The 22,834-nt window shown below is 42.6% G+C and overlaps 1 protein-coding gene across 1 annotated transcript in view; it reads left to right on the forward strand.

Annotated features, from left to right (window-relative positions):
- Nucleotides 1–4,216: 4,216 nt before the first annotated feature.
- Nucleotides 4,217–22,834, forward strand: part of SLC39A8 (solute carrier family 39 member 8) — a 74,069-nt gene continuing 55,451 nt past the window's right edge. The window contains exons 1-2 of the mRNA XM_019552625.1: nucleotides 4,217–4,384; nucleotides 6,260–6,316. Of these exons, the coding sequence (XP_019408170.1) occupies nucleotides 4,217–4,384; nucleotides 6,260–6,316 (225 nt within the window). The remainder of the gene's footprint in view (nucleotides 4,385–6,259; nucleotides 6,317–22,834) is intronic.

The following is a 22,834-nucleotide window of genomic DNA, read 5'->3' on the forward strand; positions in this document are numbered from 1 at the left end:
TCCTTCTACTTCCTCATCCTTTGATTCTGTCTTGATGAGGGTTGATGTATATTGCTCCTTAACATAGAGCGCAACCCCTCCCCCCTTTTTCCCCACCCTGTCCTTTCTGTACAATCTATAGCCCTCGATATGTACCGCCCAGTCATGGGATGAATCCCACCAGGTTTCCATCAGCCCCACTAAGTCATAGGCATTTAGTGCAACCAGGAGCGCTAGTTCATCCTGCTTGTTCCCCATGCTCCTAGCATTAGTATATAGGCACTTGAGCCCTGCGACTGGTGCCTTTGCTGCCCCCCCGCTCCAAGTCCCAAAGGGCTTTTTGTCTCTTTCGTTCTCGTTCCTTACCTGTGCCGTATTGCTGTCCACCCCCTGTCTTTCATGTTCCCAAAGCTCTTTTTCTTCAGGCTGGGCTTCATCAAGCCTTCTTCAGGTGACAGATTTTTTTTTAACAATAGAGAAGTTTCCCTGTTTCATTCCAAGTGGCGTTCTATTTTAAAAACAAAACTTGCTTAAATATTATCATATATTTACATGACTATAAGATGACCTCCCAATAATTATATTCTATATATGGAAAATGTATAATTTTGTTATAATTTTCCAGGTATAGAATCTAATTATTGGAGGTTTGTCTTGAATATGTTCCCCTCCCACTGCTACAGCAGGGAAATCAATCTAGGGGATCAGGTAGCCCTATAATCTCTGTTTCCCTCCAACTTTTTCCCCTAATTGCCTTTTCCCCCTCTTCTTTTTGTCAGACCCTGCTCTCCCTGAGCACATAGAAGTGAGAAACAAATTTGAAAACAATAACCTTGAAATTAAACATGGCTCTAGCACTTTGCATACAGTATCCATTTAGCTCATTCAGAATTGATGCATGTTGTGCGTATTTACATATTCATTAATGTGCTGTAATTATGAAACATTCAATTTAGTACCTGTAATGACAGGTACTAAAAGGATGCATTGTAATCAGTGGTACTGCGTATTAGCACAGATGAACAGTTTTTTTGTGATGCTGCTGAGCATTAGACAATCTACTGCACATTAGCGCATTAGCACAGGCTTTGCCTGCCACACTAATGCACAGTAGAATTAGTCTTCTGCTCATTAAGTGTTTTGTGTAGATGTGCATGTGTCTTTTTTTAAACTGCTGCGGGTTTTAGCACAGGTACTTTATAAACACACTTTTGAGAAGCACTGTAGCATCTACTGGGCAATCTACAGGGCTACTGAACATCTACATGTACAATAAGTGCACAGTTTTTTGCTCCCGGGTGTATTATGTGACTGTTCACACATGAATGATTAACTCCAGAGCAATCAGCTCTGGAGTATATTCATGTGCAGCGCATGCAGTCAGGTTGGAGAAGTCCCAGCTGGCAGGGGGCCCTGGGGATCTGCTTGCTAGCTCTGGGCTGCTTCAAGCAGACTTAATGTGCTGTGGAGGGGCTGCCTGGGGCATGGGGATGCTTCAGTATTCGATTAGCTAGTAGGCATCCCCCACACTGAAGCACCCTTCAGCTCCAGCCAGCTGTATCAGTGTCTACATGTGTGCTGCTGTATATAAAAAAGCTCTGCAGCAGGGTAGTACATGTATTAAAGCCTCGGCTGGGGTGATCTAGTTGGGGATGGTCCTGCTTTGAGCAGACGGTTAGATTAGATGACCTCCTGTTGACCTTCCAACTCTAATTTTCTATGTTTCTATGATTCTATTTAGAAGTACTACCTTGCTGTGGAGTTATTCATTTCCTGCACCTTAGTAGGGGTGCAAGTATAGATGCTGAGATGTTTATTGCATAGCTAATTAGTCAGCTCCACAGTAAACATCTCATGTAGATACACCCAGTTATATGCAGTACAAACTATACATGACATTAGTCCAAAGCAAAAGACATAGTTTATCACATAGTTCGTTCAGCTGGGCCCCACCAGAATCGACAGCATTTCAAGCCATGGTGACTCCACAGCTCAGCACTTCCCAGTATGTGTGTGTACTCCACATACCTGCCACAAAGGTTCCATGTTCTAATTCATCTTCACTCATGACCAGAACCAAGTGTTCTTATCATGAGTCCTGAGATAATCCAAACAATTACATACGGATAGGCTGTGTCCCTATGAGCAGGGGTATGCACTTACCACAGTGAAAAAAGCAGCAACACAAATTTGTGGTCCTCCTTTTTACCCCAGTGCATGCCCCTGCATGTAGGGTTAGCATGGGGAAAATGTTTTAGGTGGGGTAGAGAAAGCTGGATCAGCAACTGGGCTAGCCCCAGAAGTCTTACCTAGGGTCCTGGGGGCTTTCTGGGGTAGCAACAGCAGCAATCTGGGAACACAGAGCCTGGCTGGGAGCTGGAGTGTGCCTCTGGCCACCTAGGCTCCAGTTTCAGGCAGTACATGCTGCTGCCACATGCACCACTTCACTTTCTTCTGGCATGGGATTTTTTGACACCAGGAACTTCCAAGATCAAAAAACCCCACTGCACTGCAAATTAGCAGTGTGGCGAATACCTGCATGTGTGGTGCATGTGGTTTGCCGTGCCACAGATGGATCTGCAGTGTTGCAAAACACACATGTGCATGTGTTTGGATGTGACCAAAGGTGTAGGGCAATCTGGTCTGGCTTCACCTTATGAAAAGTGGGGCCACACTAATCGTGTAACAAACTGAGAGAAGTAGTGACAGAGGGATTCTGAGGGAAGTGATGGGGCCTTGTTTGGTGATGTTTGCCGGGCATTTAAGGCTGGTGAAGAAACAGGAATCATTGGGAATGGGAAAGAAAGGCATAGTTAAGCTGTGAAGAGAGTGAACAGGAGATCAAAATGTATGGAATATAGTGACTCACCATGATTTAAGAGAGTTGGCAGTGAAGGGGACTATGTTTAATGGATCCTACCATACATCTTATTCAGATGGGATGCACTAGCTTAGTCAGAGGAGTGCCAGACATTTTGCTGTTCCTCTAGGCCAACTAGGTAAGCCAGATTTGCAAACTGGCAACAGGGACAGAATCCAAAACAGCCTGCTTTGTAAAGTTTTTGGCAATCCCTCACAGTCAAGGATGATTGTCTTCTGTTTTCATGGAAGACCCCTGTGCACATCAGCTTCCACATGGCTTTTGACAGAATGGGACCTTGATTCAATGGCAAGGAGACCAAGACAACTGGGAATCTTGTTCCACTGCAGCCTTCATCTGCCTTTGCAGTCATTTTGATTGTAACATCTTCCACTTGCTCCATTGTTGAGGACTTGTAGACCCAGGGCTGGAGGCTGGGCAGGCTTGTTATAGCGGCGACCTGTACTTACCATGTCACAGCACTGTCAAAGGATATACGTGGCTTTTCAGGAGGGAAACCATTGCCTTCTGCTGTCCTCACCACATCCTGGTGATGCTGCTGCTGCTTCGTTCATGACTGCTTATTCATTAGAGTTACACCTGCTTATTTCACAGCTAACTTTCCCTGATGGTCATTCCATTATCTGTCACCTGTGGATGCTCTGGGTAGCAATATGCCTCTGCCTCACAGTTTGTAAAGTAATTTTCAGGGCAACTACTGCAACAGTGGGGGCTGTACACAATGACCCATGTGAGCCCATAGAGTTCCTATGGTGCTAAAGGATCCTGAAATGCTCTGGGATAAATTTAAACTGCACCATGAGGCCCCAGTGATGCTGGCGAACCACCACAAGATGCAGGAGGTGGTAAGGGCAAGAGATAGCATATTGCCCGTGGACCTACTAGCTCGTGAAAGCTGCCAGGCTGTGTGGGAGTGAATTTTCCACAAGGACCTGAATAAGGACCACAGAGACTTGAATTGGCAGGTAGCCCACTGGGCACTCCTCATGAGGGCATGGAAAAACAGTGAGGAGCAGAGAGGTACATCTAACTGCCCCAGGCAATCCTGCAAGTGGGGAGGCAGAAACAATAAACCACCTTTTCTGGGATTGTCCATACACCAGAGAGGTGTGGAAGGGAGTATCCGTACTGCTCCTGGTGGTAACAGTTTTCATAATCTTGACTAGAGATGTGGTTCTGTACAGGCACTTGACTAAGCAGCAAGAGGTCCTGCCATCCCATTTTGACCAATTAATCTCCTGCTTCAGGTATACCCTGTGGAAGACAAGGAACTTGCTTATAAACAGACACACAAACTTCCCAGTCGAGGGCTATATTAAAATGGGAGTGAGTGAGATGTACTGGTCCTATAGGAAGATGATAGAAGACCATGGGAAAGAGATGGTGGACCTCATATGGAAGAGAGGGGACTGGCATAGACTTTTCAGAGCCAAGCCCTCCAAGGAGAGCAGCAAAGATGACAAAGATGACAAAGATGAGGATGATGTTGATGAGAGGATGATGAATACAATGATGAGTGAACAAGTAACCTTCTTCAGGCATAGGAAGTCTCTGCTATTCTGAGATCTCCAAGGAATGAGATTAGAGACTGTGTATATATATCCATATAAAATTATATATATATAAATTTTTTTTTTTTTTTTTGCAAAAATAAAAATAAAAATTGTAGTGTGGCTTTTTGGCTATGATCAAGTATTTTTGGCACTGAGAGGAGGATGTCAGGCCTGGCTCTGGCCCTTCTGGTGCCGGCCTGCTATTGTAGTATCTCCAGACCCAGTGTCAGTTTGCTGTAGAGGGAACACTGACCCATGTTTAAAGGGCTAAAAAAACCCGCTTCCCATTAGTATGTTTGCCCAATAAAGGTCATGTGTTTTAAAAGTCATGCTCAATGTTGACTTCATTTCATCAGCTTCATAACTGGTTTCTATTGCTGAGCACATGGGTTTTTTTACTTCAGTTTAATGGTAGATAATGTATGTAGTGAAATTTCCTTGTATGTGATTGCAAGACAAGGGGATGCCAATTGGTGGGGAAACCTCATCTTGTATTTGAGTAAATATGGTACTTCCCTTTTTAAACTAGAAAGCAGAATTTCTTAAAATTTCAGAAAGCATCATAATCTTTAAAATTGGGACTGGGAATGGAGGCATCAGTTCAGTGACCACTGGGTGTGTGTGGCACTAGGGAAGAAAAAGACATTATCTTTCAAAGCTCTGACACTGAATAAGAGATATGTGAGGTTCCAGTCTTAGATCTTGGACTGTTGAATGAAAAATTCACAAGCTCCTTTCCTACCCCTTGTCTGCTCTGCTTGGATTGCAAATTTGAACATAGAAGGTCTGAAGGACTGTTCCTCAGTACACATGAACAGCCCCTAGCATGCTGGGCCTTGATTTCAACTGGCTCCTTTAGTAGAAACGCAAATAATAATAAACGCTATTTTATTACTTTATTTAGCATGGGTATGTAACTTTTGGCCAATCTGACAGTTTGATAAACCTCATTTCTAAGCTCTCTGATTGCATTTCACCACTTCTCATCTGAGAACACAAATTTCTATGCCAGTTCTGAATGTCTCTTAAGAATGTGAGAAAGTATATGTGCACAGGTTTCTATGTGTGTGCATTTGTTTGCATGCATAAATCAGAATACTGAAAACAAACTTTAAAGGCTGCTCACACCTTTCTTGCTACTGATACCACTACTGCCTTCTATTTTGACACTTATTTCAGCCTATGTGTAACCCTTCTTTTCATACAAGTGCCATTATATACTGAAGGGGCTCCTATCACAGAGCATCAATAAGACTAATTAGGAATCCTTTCCCTGTTTCCTATTAGTATTCTAATAGCCTGTTCTTTTAGAGGTCAGTTATGTTTCCCCAGCTCAGGTGAACTAGGTATGGCAAAGGGTAAAAGGAGCCCTTTCTTTCCCAAGTGCCCTGGAACAATCACTGAAAATAAGTGTAGTTCAGCTCACAGTATTCCCCTGTGCTAACTGGCTCAGTCTGCAAGTGAGACTGGTTTGGCCATAGCCCCAGTGCTGGCTGGCTATTTAAACATTAATACTGACTGTGTTCATCCCTCTGTGACTTAGGCAGCACAAGATGTTCTCTCAAAATCTAAAGTTAAAGGGGAAGGAGGAGCACCTTTCAATGGCCAAACATTCCCCCCAGTATATAATGTCATTATGCCTTACACCACTTAACTGGTGTAAAACCATGTCACAATCAGAATCAAAGTGACATCAATTTACAACTGATAAGGAAGCAACCCAGAATCAACAAACTTCTCCTTCCCCTGAACAAAGTAATCTGATGAGGATTGTGTCATTCCTGCTCTTTGGTGAAGAAATCCAACACCGAACAATGGCTAGGAGATTTTTTTTTCATTGTTGCAGGACTCTGAGTTCAGTCTGCGAAGTTCTTGGATTACTTCCACATCTAAGCTGGAGAAGGTAAATGGCTGGACAAAACTACTGCACGCTTGAAAGGAAGCAGTTTTTACAGAATTAGGCAAGAGATCTATTTCTTCATTTAGGAAACTCCTGAAATGTGGAATCAAATGATATACTGTTTTAACTACCTCACTGAAGAGACTTTACTAGGTAAAGGAAATCTGTACCATTCTATTTATATTGAACATTGTGGCAGGAGGTATTAGCTGATGGAGAAATGCCTAAACTCCCTTCCCAAAACTAAATTATACAAAGCCAAAATTTCCACATCCTAACTGAAGAAAGCTGCAACAGGGTGCAGACTACTACTGCATTTCTTGGTTAGCTGCAGGCAGAAAGGTAAAGACCTGAAGTGCTCACTTACTAATGCATGCATGGTATGGCTTTAAAATTCTACAAAAACATTAGCATAACATTTTTAAGTTTGCAAATCAAACATTCAAAACTTAGGAAATGCTAGAATTATGTTTGATTGCCTGCATAATTACCTGCCTTTTGACTCAGGAGAAACTGAGAGTACAACTGCTCTAGAAAGCTTCAGTATCCCCACCTAAGCCTCTGGGGGCATCATTATTGAACATTATCAGATGCTCATTTTTCCTGGAGGCACACTGCTATGTTTACAGTACTGGCAGTCCTTTCAAGCACAGCAAGGATCAGAAGCCAAGGATCAGACCAATATGAGTCAGGGTTTTGTAGCTTAGCTTATAATGTTAATACAGTAGATGTAATGATTCAGCAATGTATACTCTGGGGCAGACACTCTCATTTTGCTTTGTGTATACAGCACTTAATCCTGGTCCATGCTGGGGACTCTTCTGCATTACCATCAGAAGTAGGATCAACAGGATCATAGGAAAGTAGGGCTGGAAGGGATCTCATAAACTTATCTAGTCCAGCCCACAGGCTCAAGTAAAATGACAGAAGCAGATTTAGTGATTTTGTGTGCAAGGTCAATATTCAAGCAAAAGCAAGTAATAATATGTTAGGTCAGTGGGGCATACAGTTTTAAGATTATAATGATTGGTTGGGTTGTCATGTTCCAGCCAGATACTGGTCTACAGGAAATTCCCTTCATCTTGATATTTACTGCTTACCATATTTCATTTGACTGAAGTCATGGTTTTACGGTCTTATCTTGAGCTTCACAGAGTGTCTTGAGTGCTGCGCTATTTTGCAAGCAAATTTATGAAAAATGAAAATGAAGAGACTGACAGCTAGAGATCCATAGATAATACCCCATCACTATCCTTATCTAAGCTAAATATTTGCAGCAATCTTTACCATGTTGACAAAAAAGGTTCTACAGAAGGATTTTAGAGTCAGTTAAAGAAGTGTATTTCATTGTTTCAGCACAAATCTTTTAATTACTTGAGGAACTCCCAACATGTTCAACAAGTCAAGGCTCAAAAATAATTGCCTCAGCTCTTGACTCAGCTCTTGAGTGACTTTCTGGGAGCAATGAAAAGACTTCACTCTGCAAAACTGTCAGTCCAGCACCTTTAATAAGCCCTAATTGAAAAGGAAAAATAATGAAGGCTATACACACCACATTTTGGGCGGTTCAGATTTAAACATTATCGCAGGAGATGAAAGATTAAATGAAATGTCTGAGGTAGGTACGGTGGTTAGGCCTAATTGGACTGTATTTCCTAATGGGTGGAAGAAATGTAGGTAGTTTAAATTAGAAGAAATAACCTGTCATCTCTTTGGATTTTGCAAGCCCAAGAGGAGTGAAAAAGGCATAATGAATAAGCAAGAGTGGAAATTCCACATGCTGATTACAAACAGTATTTTTTGTGTTTTGCACAGGCTTGGACTTCTTCCAGTTTCCTCCTGTAAACTTCTATGAAATTTCACAACTTTACCACAACTTCAAATGCGTGGAAGTAGGAGTTATTTGAACATGTGCCTCCTTCCCAAAAAATAACAAAACCTTGTCTTTGTTTTTGTAAATCTCTTATAAAGGAGAATTTTCAGTAGAATTCTAGAATAACTAAGGAGCCCATTTTCAAGACAAATGCAAAATGAACTTCTTCTCCCTAACAATTATCAGGCCTGAATCAGTTAACTGTATTTCTCATGTTCTTTTCATTGCTAATACTATTTTTTTGTCCATGTCTACTTGTCTTTCCATTTTAAAGGCGGTCATATAACTCAAGAAACTCCCAGAGCCTTTCAGGGAAGACTGTATTTTTACAAACTATATTTTTACACTCAGATACTCATAAGTCTTAGATCTTATCTACCTGCTACTCTGTGTAGGTTGATACCGATCCTCCCAAAACACAGTTCATACATTAAGCAGTCACAGTATTTGCACAATTCTAGCCATTCTGGTTAATGGAAGATGTTTACCGAACTCTTCCTGCAGGGTCCCATTAGAGATGCTCTCTAAATTTGTTTGGAAAAATCAACTCATCAGCAAACATCTCAAAGCAAAGAAAAAAAAGAGGAGCCATAAAATCATGATCAACTTTAGGTTTAATGAGATTTTTAAGAGGTAGTGTGCACTTTTAACTTTCACTGATGTCAACTAGAGTCCTTGAAAATCACATTCCAGGTCAGTTGGCCAAGGCCAAAAGCAAATCAATTATGAAGTAACACACTGAGTTGTGAATCTTAGTCCATTGCTCTATCCACTAGGTGACAACACCTCACCGGTGGGACTACGCAAAACCTTAGTCCATATTACCTTATTTATATTGAAGAATATCAATTCTTCCTTAACCTTTGCTGGTGCATTGTCCTACAATCAAGAAATAAGCAACATTTTTCAGTAGAATACTATTATTTTATTACATGAATGTAGAACAACAAAACCTTTAAAAGAAAAACCTTTCAAAATGATCAGCTCTGTATCCCAGGGTGGTATTCAGGACAGAGTAGGCCTTTCACCAGCAACTGTACTTTTGACTGTGTAAGCAGAACTGCACCACCTCTAAAGTCTGCCTTCATGTTTTTTTGAGTACAAGGCAGCTGACAATTTTCTAATTTGCTTTTCTGTGCTTCAAAACTGCACTGTACACAATGTCCATTGTAATAACTAAACAATAACTCTGTATTGTAATGGCAAGGTCACCAAGGACTGTTTGAAAACTATCCTTCTGTATATCTTCTTAAAGTAAAAGTGAAGCATGGCTTAATTGCTCTAGGACACCTCATCTAAACACCATTTTTTCCTAATGTCTGGAAATTCACTGAAGAGAGCCTACAAGCTCATCCAAAGCTATTTATTTTTGTTTTTATCTCCTTCTGCATGCCCTTAGATGTGCTTTGTCCCCACTCATGTTTCTTTCCCTGTTGTCAATACTACAATAAAAACCCAAAGACGTTGATGTGATGTGATTTAGCCTCAAACATCATTACAGATGTACACCTAAACTAACACCACTGCAACTCAAGGTTGCCTCTCTTAAGCTACACTTTCCCCTAAATCTAATTTGGAAATTGTTGTGTATCTTAGTCATGGTGTGAGATCTAGGAGCTGAATATTGCCTTGTATCTTTAGGTGTATGCAGAGTTGTATTAAAAACTAGGGAGAGGAGAAGAAATAATAATAAGAAATGAAGTATTCTGAGCAAACACGATTTTATGCTGATAAGGGTGCCATAAAGGGCACTTTTACACATGCTGTAGGGGCGGGCAGGTGTGGCGCTTTAATTAGAGCGGCTTGGAGAGCCGCTCTAATTAAAGTGCCACAATGTCTAGTGTATCAGTGTTTCTGCATTCAAAATGGCAACGGGGGCACTTGAACTAAAGCTTGTTTGATGGGCTTTAGTTCAAGTGCCCCTGCTGCCATTTTGAAGTGTGGCGACACTGATACACGAAATGCCAGAGGTTGCTAGAGCACGGTAATTGCAATGCTTCAGCAGCCTCGATTAATCAAGTCTGCTCTGACACGCTGCAAAGGAAGTGTGTTGGAGCAGCCTTTGTGCTTGTGTACAGGCACCCAAGGTTACTAAATAAAAAAGGTATCCGTACTAAGAAGCTATTGATGTTTTTCAAGCCAGAGAATTTGGAATGTTTCACATTCTACCCTATCAAAGGTACAGTGTTTGTCTATAGAGAAGGCCATAACAGCAACAGCCAAGTTTTCAGTTGTCCAAACAAATGAGAATTTTTGGAAATTATCCCCTTACGGAAGGTTTCTAATAAGAAACATTTAACACAGTCTAGTTGTATCAATATAGACAAAAATAAACAAGTACAAGGTTTGCTAATATGTTGCAGTTCTGGTATACCAGGGAAATAAATTGTACCATTCACTGAAGATATAGTTCAAGTATTCTCGTAGCACTTGTTGAGCCCTTAAGAATTTACTGCTTAGGCAAAATGTCAGTGACTAAATAAGGTCAGCCTTATTTGGAATTGCAAATCCAAGTATTAGGGGAGTGTCAGAGGTCCAGATCTGAATTTATAGCTAAATGTTTTGATTCACACCTATTCAGGTCCCTGCTTCCACTTGCAGATGTTCAATTTTGTACCTGCACAAGCGCTTCCCTCGTGTTAACATTTATGTTCACTATTGATTGATTGTTTCTACCATAGTGGAGAGAATTTTAATGTGAAATTTAACATTGCTTCCTTGCTTTCACAAATACAAAGTTTATTGTCAGTGAGCACACAGGTGTTAATGCTAGTGAGTAGATGTGGGATTGTGCAAAATTGCATGTACACAGGTAGAGCCCTATCAAAAATCAGTCCCTATCTCTTTAACAGACTGAGAAACTAAATCCTCTTGAAAGCAAGGGGGCATTCAAATTTTGGGCCTAAAACTAAATGTAGGCTTTCCAGTTTGGATACCCTCTCTAATCAAGAGCAGAACTTCCTGTTGAGTAGGTATATGAAGATCATCTCCTATCACAGAGTAAAACAGGGCTATTGTAACAATAAGCATTCAAGTATTTGCTTCTGTCTTATAATATAGAAAGCTAACATTCATATCATATGAAGCTCTTTCTAACTCAGGGGGCCCATCCACACATGCATGCACATACGCTTGCAGCAGCTCAAATAGAAGTGGTGCAAATTTGAGCTGGAGCTTTGGTGTGGGGCAAATTGGATGTGCACTTTGGTGTGGGGCAAATTGTGCCATCTGGGGCAAAATGACCCTCCCTGGCTCGTCCTGGACCTGCAGCCACATGCAAATGTGAAAGGTGTCCAGACTGTGGAATAAGCTCCCTCCAGAGGTGGTGCAATCGCCTACCCTGGAAATCTTCAAGAGGAGACTAGACAGTCACCTTGCTGGGCTCACCTGATCCCAAGTTATCTTTCCTGCTTAGTGCAGGGGGCTGGACCTGATGAACTTCCAGCCTTACAATCAATGAATATCCATAATATCAGAAAGCACGCTCTTGCCAGGATGTGTTAGTCTTATCTTCTCACTATAACAATAGGTTATCTCAACATATGAAATTATATCTCCTATAAAAGTACTTCATTTGAAGTTTGTTGGATATGTATGAGTCCAGCAAAATGCAACAGATGAGCTATTAAAGGTTTAGCCATAGATATTGTATGTGCTATATAGCCTGCTTTGTTTGTGTTAATTGACAAATAGAAGTGAGTGCCAATTTACCCTTGGATATATGATGGCCATTGTTGCCAGTGTTAATTATCTGTAAATCTTTGAGATGAGATAGCTTATATAGCAGGGCATAAGACTACTTCATGCAATCAGATAGGGTAAGAGTGATGTTGTAGCTGTTATGGTCCAGAAATTATGCGAGAGGCAAGGATTTCTAAGGGTGATACCTTTATTGGACCACCTATGTAGTTGGGATAATGTTAGACAAGCTTTTGAATGCAAGACATTCTTTCTCAGGATATATTTGAAAGCTTGCCTAACTTTATTCCAGCTACATAGTTGGTTCAAGACAAGCTATCACCCTATGAAATCCTTGCCTTTCACATATATAATCAGGGCATTCAGAACTTTTTAAGATCTCCCAATTATTTCAGGCCAGTCAAGTGCAATAACGTCTAAAAAAATAGCTGAAATACAGTTATCTACACTGAGCTTTCCATAGGATGCACAAATGAAAACTCCTTTACTGCTGTGGAGTTTCAGGAGGATCTCTAAGTGGGCTCATACAATTTATTTCACTATTGACTTAATAAAGGCACCACATGTTCAACAGTTTTTTTTACCACACCCTTGATTTTTCTTGGAAATGTTCCATTTAGATATTAGGTTGCCCAACCCTGCTTTGTTTGTATCATCAGACAAAGTCACAACTCAGGATGGTATGATGACATTGGGATTTTCTAAAGATTTTATGATCACTTCTCATAAAGTGTGTCAGTGTCCCTGCTAGTTGGATATGCTGTCCACACAAGTTTCCTGATAACATAACAATTTTTAACTAAGGTTACACAAGCAAGAGTAACATCATGGTAGGGTTATTCCCTCTGGAAATAAACAGGTATTAAGAGTACAGAGACTTTTGCTGAGGGGACGTGCTATCATATTTTACAAAATGTCTTTTTTATTTTTGGACAATGATGACCATAAATCAATCCCTGAAACTGACATCAGTGCATATAGGTAACCAGGGGCATTATTTCAACAAAATAAGACTGCATTATGTTCAAGAAATTTAAATAGTATATCACTCATCCTTGCCCAAATTCAGCTGGAGGATCCTCAGGAAGCTCCAGAAGCTCTTTTTTGAGGGAACGAAAATGTAAGGATAATCTTTGAATCATAGAATCTTGGAAAATTAGAGTTGGAAGGGACCTCAGGAGGCCATCTAGTCCAGGGACGGGCAATCATTTGGGCCCAAGGGGCACATTGGGAGTTTTGATGAGCAGTGGTAGGTCAAGTCAGCACCCTCCTGCCTCCTGACACAACTCACCAAAACTCCCCCTGGGGATTTGGGTGGGTGGGGAGCAGTGTTTGGGAGCAGAAAGAGTGGCTGAGTGTGTGGGGGGCATAGGGAGATGTGTGCATGTGTGTGTGGGGGGCTGCTTGGGCGCTAGGTCCTGGGAGCCAACTGGGGGTGAGGGGAGGGTAAGGGAGGTGGGAGGATAAGTGCAAGGGTGCATGGAGCAGAGCTCGCCTGGGAAGGCTGGGCAGTCCAAGGCTGTCCCCATGGCGCTCCACGTGGGACCAAGCCCCACCTGGGACAGCCTACACTGTGCTCTCACTAAGTGCAACAATGACAATATCAAATTGTGCAAGTTCTCTGGCCACAAGTGTTGTCTTTTACTTCAACCACTCACAATTAGGGTTGTGTATGAGGGTGTGGACATTCCAGGTTGAAAATGTCATTGTTTAATTTGGACTGCAGACAGAGTGAACCCACCGGACATGATTTTCCAGCCAGATTAAATGAGATAGACTATGACTGAAAAGTAGAAGGTTCCCTTCTCATCACCTCCAGGAAGTACATGTGTAGGGTGGTTCTATTTTGCTGCTAAATGAAATCCTGTACATAAATCCTAACACAAGTGCTGAAAGCTGGTACAAACATGCTACTTGGTGTGACAGGGTGCTTGGGGCACCAGTCTCTTTAAGAGCAGAGGCTGCCAGAAAAGCATCCTGCAGGCAGTAAGTGAGGTTGGTAATTAGGGAGTCAGCTTGCCAGGAGGCGGCCAGGCTTGAGCTGGATAAACCCTGGACCTGAGCTGGCCAGGCAGTTTATTCCTGAGTGCCACTGGAAGAGGAGCTCCTGGCAGCAGGGCTCCTGAGGTCTTCTCTGAGCTGGGGTAAGCAGCACTGAGCCCTAGAGCTGACCAGGCCTTGGAAGAGATAGGCTTGGGAGCAGAGGGACCAGGGGCCTAGTATGTGAGAAGAGGTGTGAAGCAGGCTTTGGCATGGATAGGCCTGGGGGTGGGGAGAGTGAGAGTCAGAGAGAGTAAGAGGAAGAAAGAGAGAGAGAGAAAGCGAGAGAGAGAAAGCGATTGAGCCCAGGAAGGACTAGGTGCTTGTGGAGAACATCTGGTGCCGGGGTGGGGAACAAGGGGGGTCTGGTGCCCAGGAGGAACTAGGGTGCATTGAGGGAAGCTCCCGTGCCTGGTGTCTGCCAGAGGGCAGAGCTTGTGGCCAAAGGGCCCAAGTCCAGAAAGAGAGCAGTGTGCCAGCAGGGTTAAAGAGCCCAGGGGTCTTGAGCCCACGGGGGCACGAACAGGCGCTGGGAGCCCATAGCTTATGAAGGGCATATGTTAACAGATACTCAGAAGGCATGGGAGTGGCTATTGAGGTGGATGTAGCCCATGAAACTAGCCCTTAAGGCAATAACCATGAGCACCTGTGGTCCTAAGAGTAAGACTAGGCTTGGGAAATCCTGGGGCAGCCTCCTTTTTATCAGAAATTAACATAATCAAAGTGTGGTGGACGAGTAAAGAGGAGACGGCCCTAAGGGGAGCCAAACTGGCAACCCCTGAGTAGCCACCAGGGGGCATCGCAACCACCTCTGGGATGGGCACTTGGTACTTGGGCACATGAAAGGTAGACAGAATCTGCTCTTAATGCCATTTCAAATGACATGACTAACAGTGGATAATGGTTATTAGTTTTTTTTTTAATTAAAAAGATAAGCAACAAAATAGTTAATGTTGGACTTTAATGAGGTCATCACCAAGCTTCACAGTTAATGTTTTACTGAAAACAGTAGTGGCAGTTTTCAGGTCTCTCACCTCTATTGTTTCAGTCAGCTTGTATGCTGATATAGATAGTGGTCAACAGGTTCATATTTAGAAGTTTATCTTTGCAACCATGAAGGCAGGAAATTTTAATATTTTTTAAACTTTAATTTTAAATTCAACAGAGGATCTTGAAATGGATCAAAATAGCTGAAATAGCACACTTGAAATATAATAAGAATAAATACTTATCATAATTGGACAGAAGGATAGAGGTGAGGAGTTTAAAATAAAAACAACTGAATTTTGCTAGGTAGCATGCAATTTTCACCCCAGAACATAAATCAGTCTTTGAGATGGCCTGGGCCCAGGGTATTGAGTACCTTGAAGATAAAAACAGAGACTTTGAACTGGATTCAACATTCTAGCGGGGCGGCGGTAATATAGGCAGCAGGTGACAGGTGCTTGTTCACGCCCAGGTATATTATACTGTAGTAGCTGAGAGGAGAAATAGATGTGAATAACTGAGATAAGGTCATTTTTTTCCAGGATAGTCCAGAATCTTTTAGGATAGGTCTAAACACCCTCAATACAAAGTCAGGGAACATTGTATTGTGGCATATCATACTTGCTCCTGAAACAGAAATAGTTTAGCTGGCTAGGCTTGGTTCACACCAATAAATTCTCCTGAAAGGCTGCCTTTATTGGTATGAACCCAGTACTACATTAAGTCAGGTACACTACTTCTAGTAGTGTGAATGATAGAAAGGATAAAAGGTTGGCATCAGTGAGGAATCCAGGGACACTCCAAAAGGTGGAATAAATTGATAAATTGTAGGTATGTACCTATCTTCAACCAAACCAGACCACACCTTGGGTGTTGCCTCTCTATGCTGTATTTCCAGGTTCAAAAGTATTACCTCTGCCTTGCCCAGGTTCATCTTCAACTGATTGTTTTTCATCCATGTGCTGACTTCACCCTATCATTGGGATGAGGTTCCCATCATTGGGGTGTGGTTGTGCATAGTAAATAAATAAAGCTGTATGTCATCTGCATGTTACTGGCACATGACTACATGTCATTTGCCCTTTTCGTCCATTGAATGTATGTCATCATGACTTCTGGTGGGCATCCCTTCAGGAAGAACTTCATATGGTAAAGTTTATGAAGTAGTTGCTTCCTCTTTCACTATAGGAGTGCAGTCCCGGCACAGTGTAAATGGTACCACAATATAAACAGTACATAATAAGTAATATTACTGTCATCTATTTTGTTATGGGATAATATATCACCCAGGCTAATTTATTTCCACATTACTTTAGTTTTGTGTGATCAACAGTGTTATTCAAAGCTGAAATCTGTGCGTATAAACTTTGTGTTTTATTTGATTTTTTTAGGCAACTAATGTATTTTTTTAACTATCAACCATTTCTTATTTCTGTTCCGAAGTAGCATCATAGCCAAGCTATTAAGTTTTTATCTTCTTTAATTAAGTACACATTCTGGTGGCACAGTTAAATAAAAAGAATGTACTCTTTCTTGAGTCTTTATTTTTTTACTTTCTCAATCTCAGATATAATATCCCCCATATTTTCTTGACAGACCGAAAGAACACTCCTATTCTTCCTATGATGGTAGCATACATTCTCCTGAATTCTAACAAGATCTCAGATTTTAACTTTTAAGGGTCAGAAATATGGTGCAAAAGTTTAACTGCATGTATAAGTTTGTCTTTTTAATGATCACGTATTAGAAATAATGAACTACAGGACAGCCATGGAAAGATCATGGAGCAGGTTCTCAAGAAATCTGTTACGAAGCACCTAGAAGAGAGCAAAGTGATCAGCAATAGCTAGCATGGATTTACCAAGGGTAAGTCATGCTAGGCCAATCTGATTTCTTTCTGTGATAAGGTGATAGGCTCTATGGATGGGGGGAGAACAGTGGATGTGATTACGTTAACTTTAGCAAGGCTTCTGAGCAAATAGAACTTTGGCGTGCATCAGCAGATGTGTTGCCAACAGACCCAGAGAGGTGCTCCTCCCCCTCTATTCGGCATTGGTGAGGCCACATCTGGAGTACTGTGTCCAGTTCTGGGCACTACACTTCAAGAAGGATGTGGACAAGCTTGAAAGAGTGCAGAGAAGGGCCACCTGCCTGATTAAGGGCCTGGGGGACAGGCCCTACAAGGAGAGACTTTGGGATCTAGATTTGTTCAGCCTAAGCAAAAGAAGGCTGAGAGGTGACTTGATAGCCTACAAATATGTCAAGGGAAAACACCAGGATCCACGAGAACAACTTTTCAGAAAAGCCACCTGCCTCCCCCACCAGAAGACGCAGACCAATGGAAAATGGACACAAGCTAGTTGAGGAAAAATTTTGGCTGGACTTAAGGAAACACTTCTTTTCTGTACAGTAACTAGAATCTGGAACATACTTCCAGCAGAGGTGGTGCAGTCACCATCTTGGGCGGTCTTTAAGAGGAGGCTGGAAAAATACCTTGTTTTTGCTCATTTGAGCCCAATTACCTCCTGCCCATGATGGCAGGTGACCAGACTTGCTGATCTTACAGGCCCCTTCTGGTTCTTCTTTCTACGATTCTGTGATTCTGACACTGTCTCCCACAACATTCTTATTAAGCTAAGGAAATACAGACTAGACAAAACTACTGTAAGCTGGACATATAAGTGGTTGGGTCATCATGCACAATGAGTAATCATCAGTGGCTCAGTGTCTGGTTGGGAGGAGATATTAAGTGGGGTGGGTTTCCCAGGGCTGTGTCCTATGTCTGGTATCATTCAACATTTTCATTAATGATTTGGATCATGGGATTAAGTGCATAGGGTTATTTATTCTGGAGAAGAGAAGACTGAGGGGGATTAGATAACAGTCTTTAAAGACCTGAAGGGTAATTACAGAGAAGATGAAGATGGGCTTTTCTCTGTGGTCACAGGGGACAGGCAGGACTGGGAGTAATGGCCTCAACCTTCAGCAAGGGACATTTTGGTTGGAGATTAGCAGGAACTTTCTGACTCTGAAGATCAGGTCTGCACTGATACAGGCTACTTAGAGAAAATGAGGGTCTTGCTGCTTCTGGGATGCTCTCGCCAAGTCCGCCTGCCACGACTTTGCTGTTATTAGGTTCAGTGAATTCCCTGGCGCGCGCACTTCCAAAAGCGGTACCTCCTGTCCAGTCTGGTCCAGGGTCTGTGTGGGCTCCTGCCTCCCCTACACCCTCGCCCAGGCCTCCGTTATGAGTCGAAAGGGGTGCCCCCCTCTCCTCAGCTGAGGTGGGGTAGTCCCTCGAAAGAAAATTGTCCCGTTAGTGACACGCGAGCCGCTCCGCCAGCTCCCCGCCGGGGCTGGCTCAGGGCTCTTGTTGAGTCCTGTCCGCCTTCTGCCGGAGGCCTGTGTTCCCTGGTTGGGGTTACCTCTGTGCGGCCAGAGCACGCTGCTCCTGCCTGGGCTCTGTTTTCTGCCCAGTACCACATGGGCCGCGCTGCTTAGGGCTGGGATGGGGAGCTCCCCCACCCCAGCCTTCACAATCCAGTCAACGGCCCACAGGGCCCTCCGTCCCTTGTGTCCTGCCCCTACGGGGCCCTACCCGGCTCCAGAAGACCCTCGCTGGGTGCCGATCTGCCGTCCTCCGTCGTGCTGCTTCCCCGCTGGGAAGCACCTGCTCCTCCTCCGGCTCTTCCGGTCCCCCGAAGCTTTGTGCCGGCGCCGCTTTTGAGCCACCCGGCTCCTCGCCGCACCTGGGGAAGTTAATTAAGGTGCGTGCCGCCAAGCCCCGGGTGGGGTTTGCCTCCCGGGCTCTCGTCCCTGCTGCGGCCGCCCCACCACTCTCGCGCCCCGCGTTCCCACGCTGCCGGCCCTGGCCGGGCATGCTCTGACCGGCCTGGTCAGCCCTGGGGCTCTCTGGGGTCGGGGCTCTTCTACAGCTACCTAGAGAAATTATAGAATCAGCAGCCTTTAGGTTGTCAAGATCAGGTTGGATAGACACTTGCCCGGGATGGCTGAGTCAAGAGATGATCCTGTCTTGAGCAGGGACGTGACTAAATGACCTCATGATGTGCTTTCCATTTCTATTTTCCTCTGATTCCTATACTGTATCTAACATTTTACAGTGCTGAATGGAACTAGATACTTTTTCCTTTTATCAATTGCCTGCAGATTTCCATTTCCTGCTTTTTTATTCACTTTGTTATATTCCATTTAGACAGAATTTGTTTAGTTTCTCCAAAACTTGAATGCCTACCTCTGAAGTAAGATATGCCAACAAAAGAAAAAGAACTAATAATGTACAGTAGATACCTTCAGTAGGATTCTTGTTCTGGATGTTATTCAACCTGATCAAGTAATTTTATTATTTTCACAATAAGCACTATGGAATAATCCTACCTTTTTCTTAATGTCTTGAAGACACCAACTTCAGTAGAAGTGCTATCTTATCAATGTAATTCTTTTTTTCAGGTTTTCAAACATCATCTGAACATGTTGAAAAATCATTATAAAAAAGTAAGGATGCCAGTGCTGAATCAGTACAATACAGATTCAGAGGGTGACATGGAAGCAATTAAGATTCTAGAACTATGTTATAATCTAAAGTGCACACTTTGGGTTTCTCACTTTAAAAGTTCACAACTGTAAATAAATCTCACAATGGCAACAATTGCCATTTTCTGCTATCAGAGAAAAAGAAACAACCTTGTGAATTTTCTCCAAATCCTTTCCCTTTCTATCTTCCATGTATTCACAGCGTTCAAAGACCAGTTTCTACTACTCAGCTTCAGTTAATGTCTAGTGAAAAAAGAGATCAAAACAGTTTATTTTTCCAGATCATTGGCTGAAATTAAAGTTTAACTAAGAGGGTGTTAATTTCCTGCTTTCTAACATATCAAGCAAAAACACTCTTCTCCTTAACGCAATTCCTTAGTTCTTCATTCACTTCAGGATCCAGAGCAAAATAGTTCTCTGTATAAAACAGTCTTAAGGAACTTACTTATGCCATTCTATTATTTCTCTGTCTTACAGAGGTGTTGTGAGACTTAATTAATATCTGCAAAGCATGTTCAGATTCTTCGATGGAGGCAGTTAGGAGGTGCACATTACTATTGTTTTTCAACTAGTATTATGAAGACCTTGATTGGCCTTAATACCTTTACTGATAAATGGAAGCACATCTGATGAGACATCTTTCTTGTCTGAATGGACACTCCCAGTGATTTTTTTTGGATTTCTTAGACAATCTCCTCTTACTGCTTTTATATCCTTGAATCCTATGTGGTGCAATGGATTGGTAACTATTCACTTCTCATGATGAAACTTTCATTCAGTTACATGGAATCTGTGGGTCTTACACTGTTTTCATTTTTCCCATTCATGAAACTCTTTCAACTAGAGAACGTGGGAAGTAATTTTCTCTAGTCATTCCTTAAATTCCAAATGCTTAGTTTTCTTTCTCATTTAACAGCACTTGTTCTTTTCCAAGAGATTTGTAAAATCTTTAGTTATTTCCCTTGACTTTACTTAAATGATGCAGCCTGCTCCTGCCAAGGCTGATTGATATAAATTTGTCATGATTCAACCTTCTTTCTGCTTTCTCCATCACTGGGTTGGTAGGCATGCAGAGACTGATTTCTTTAGCCTTTGCTTGTAGGAACAGGAATGGAAAGAAAATACCCTGCGTCTCTAGACCAGGGCTGTCTAATTGGTGGCCTGAGTGGGGCCACAATATAGCCCCGGGGTTGTACATGGCCCATAAGCACATAACATTTCAGCCCATTGGCCCTAGTGGTGGTGGCCTATCCTGCTTTTGTGCAGTGGGGGAGGACCTAGGGAGCTGTGCACCACCTGTACAGCTCATGTGGTGGGGGACAGGGGCACTATGTCAGCTGTGGTGGGGGAACTGTCTGCTTCCCCTTTCAGCCCTTGTGCTGGGGGAACTTGACAAAGGCTGCCCCAACCATGTGCAGCCTATGGGCCACATGCCGATGACACCTGTGGCCCCCAGCTGCACTGAAGCTGGACAGCCCTGCCTGAGACCTCTGTCACAGGAGCAGGAACAGTGTGAATCTTGCTTTATTTTTTTTCCTCCCATTGTAAACTCACTTGCAGGGGAATCTGTCTTGCAGTCTCAGGTTGCTGAGACTGCATGACTCACTGAAACGGCTTGCTCAGAGTTCTCATCTAAATCCTTTTCTCTGTTATACAGAAGACAAGGAAGAGCCTACTCTCATTCTACACTGTACCAGTTGAGCATTATTTTCTCCATATCACCTATATAACATCCCTTGTTTTCAAAGAGCTTCAGAGCAATGTCTAATTAAATCCAATAAGGGCTTCTAAAGTTGATAGGAAACCAAAGTGTGTGTCTGCACATAAAGAAACATAATTGCCAAAGCCCGCTGAATTCAGTTTGTCTGAGTTTATGGTATTAAACCAGTTTACTGTCTTTCTCTCTTTCTTTTCTTATTTTATTTATTTTTTATTTGAACTGTAGCAATAAGTCCCATTTGAGCCTGTTGCACTTGAGTAGCTCATGGACAAGAAGTTCCATGCCAAGTGCGTACATTGTCTCTTTTCCTCTTTAATTCTATTAACACCTTCTCTATTGACGTTGGCCAAAACTGGAGCTTGAAAGAACTTCACATTTTTTATGTTCACCTTATATGTGTTTTTATTTGCTTTATGGTAAACCTTACAAGCTGAGCTTTTGTGTCATTTGGCTTTTAGCAGACTGTCCATAACAACACTTAAGATTTTGCTACGATCAAGGAGTCAGAAAATTCCACTCATATGAGTGATTTTATTGTTCGTATAAATTATATTATTATATCGTCTTATTAGGTCTCAGCAAGTTTCAATCTATCCTAATTTAAAGATAGATTTAAAAGCAACAACAATCCTTTCCCATCTCCATTTTTCTGTGAAAATTGCAGACATAAGTGAATACAAAAAAAGGAAGCCTTGTACGGGATAAACTGAACATTTATGGTAAAATCCTGGCTCCACTAAATCTATTGCCAAACTTCCCATTGACTTCAGTGTAGCCAAGATTTTGCCTGAGTCATTGGTGGATTTAGGATTTTGAAAGGTGGGATACAGGTGGTGTGGTGCATCATCATATATAACACAATGCATATTTTTTCCATTTAAAGGGAAATTAGAAGGTTTACTAATATGCTAGAGGGCTAGTACTATATTATTTAGTTTAAGAGCAAAGCAAAAACAAATGCAACTTCATTGGAATGTGCACTAATTTGCTGGATGATATATAGTTGAAAAAACACAAGAAACTAGACAAAAATCATCAGATAGAGAAAAATATCATCTTGTTAGTCCTGTACTCATTATAGTTCATAGTTTCATAGTTAGTAGGGTCGGAAGGGACCTAAGCATATCATCAAGTCTGACCCCCTGCTATGGCAGGAAAGAGTCCTGGGGTCAAACGACCACAAGAAAGTGTTCATCCAGCCTCCTTTTAAAGACCCCCAGGGTAGGAGCCAGCACTTGTCTTGGAAGTTGGTTCCAGATCCTAGCTGCCATCACAGTGAAGTAGCGCCTCCTGAGGTCTAGTCTGAATCTACCCTCTGCCAGCTTGTGACCGTTATTTCTAGTCACTCCTGGTAGTGCTCGGGGGGAACAGGGACTCCCCCAATGCCTGCTGGTCCCCTCTGACTAGTTTGTAAACGACCACTGGATTGCCCCTCAGCCTTCTCTTGTGGAGGCTGAACAGGTTCAGGTCCCGTAGCCTCTCTTCGTAGGCCTGCCCTGCTGCCCCCTGATCATGTGAGTGGCCCTCCTCTGGACCCTCTCCATGTTGTCTACATCCCTTCTGAAGTGCAGTGCCCAGAACTGGATGCAGTACTCCAGCTGTGGCCTGACCAGTGCCACATAGAGGGGGAGGATCACCTCCTTGGACCTGC

The sequence above is a fragment of the Crocodylus porosus genome, unplaced genomic scaffold (genome assembly GCF_001723895.1).
Source record: "Crocodylus porosus isolate Cpor-Errol unplaced genomic scaffold, CroPor_comp1, whole genome shotgun sequence".
NCBI lineage: Eukaryota > Metazoa > Chordata > Crocodylia > Crocodylidae > Crocodylus > Crocodylus porosus.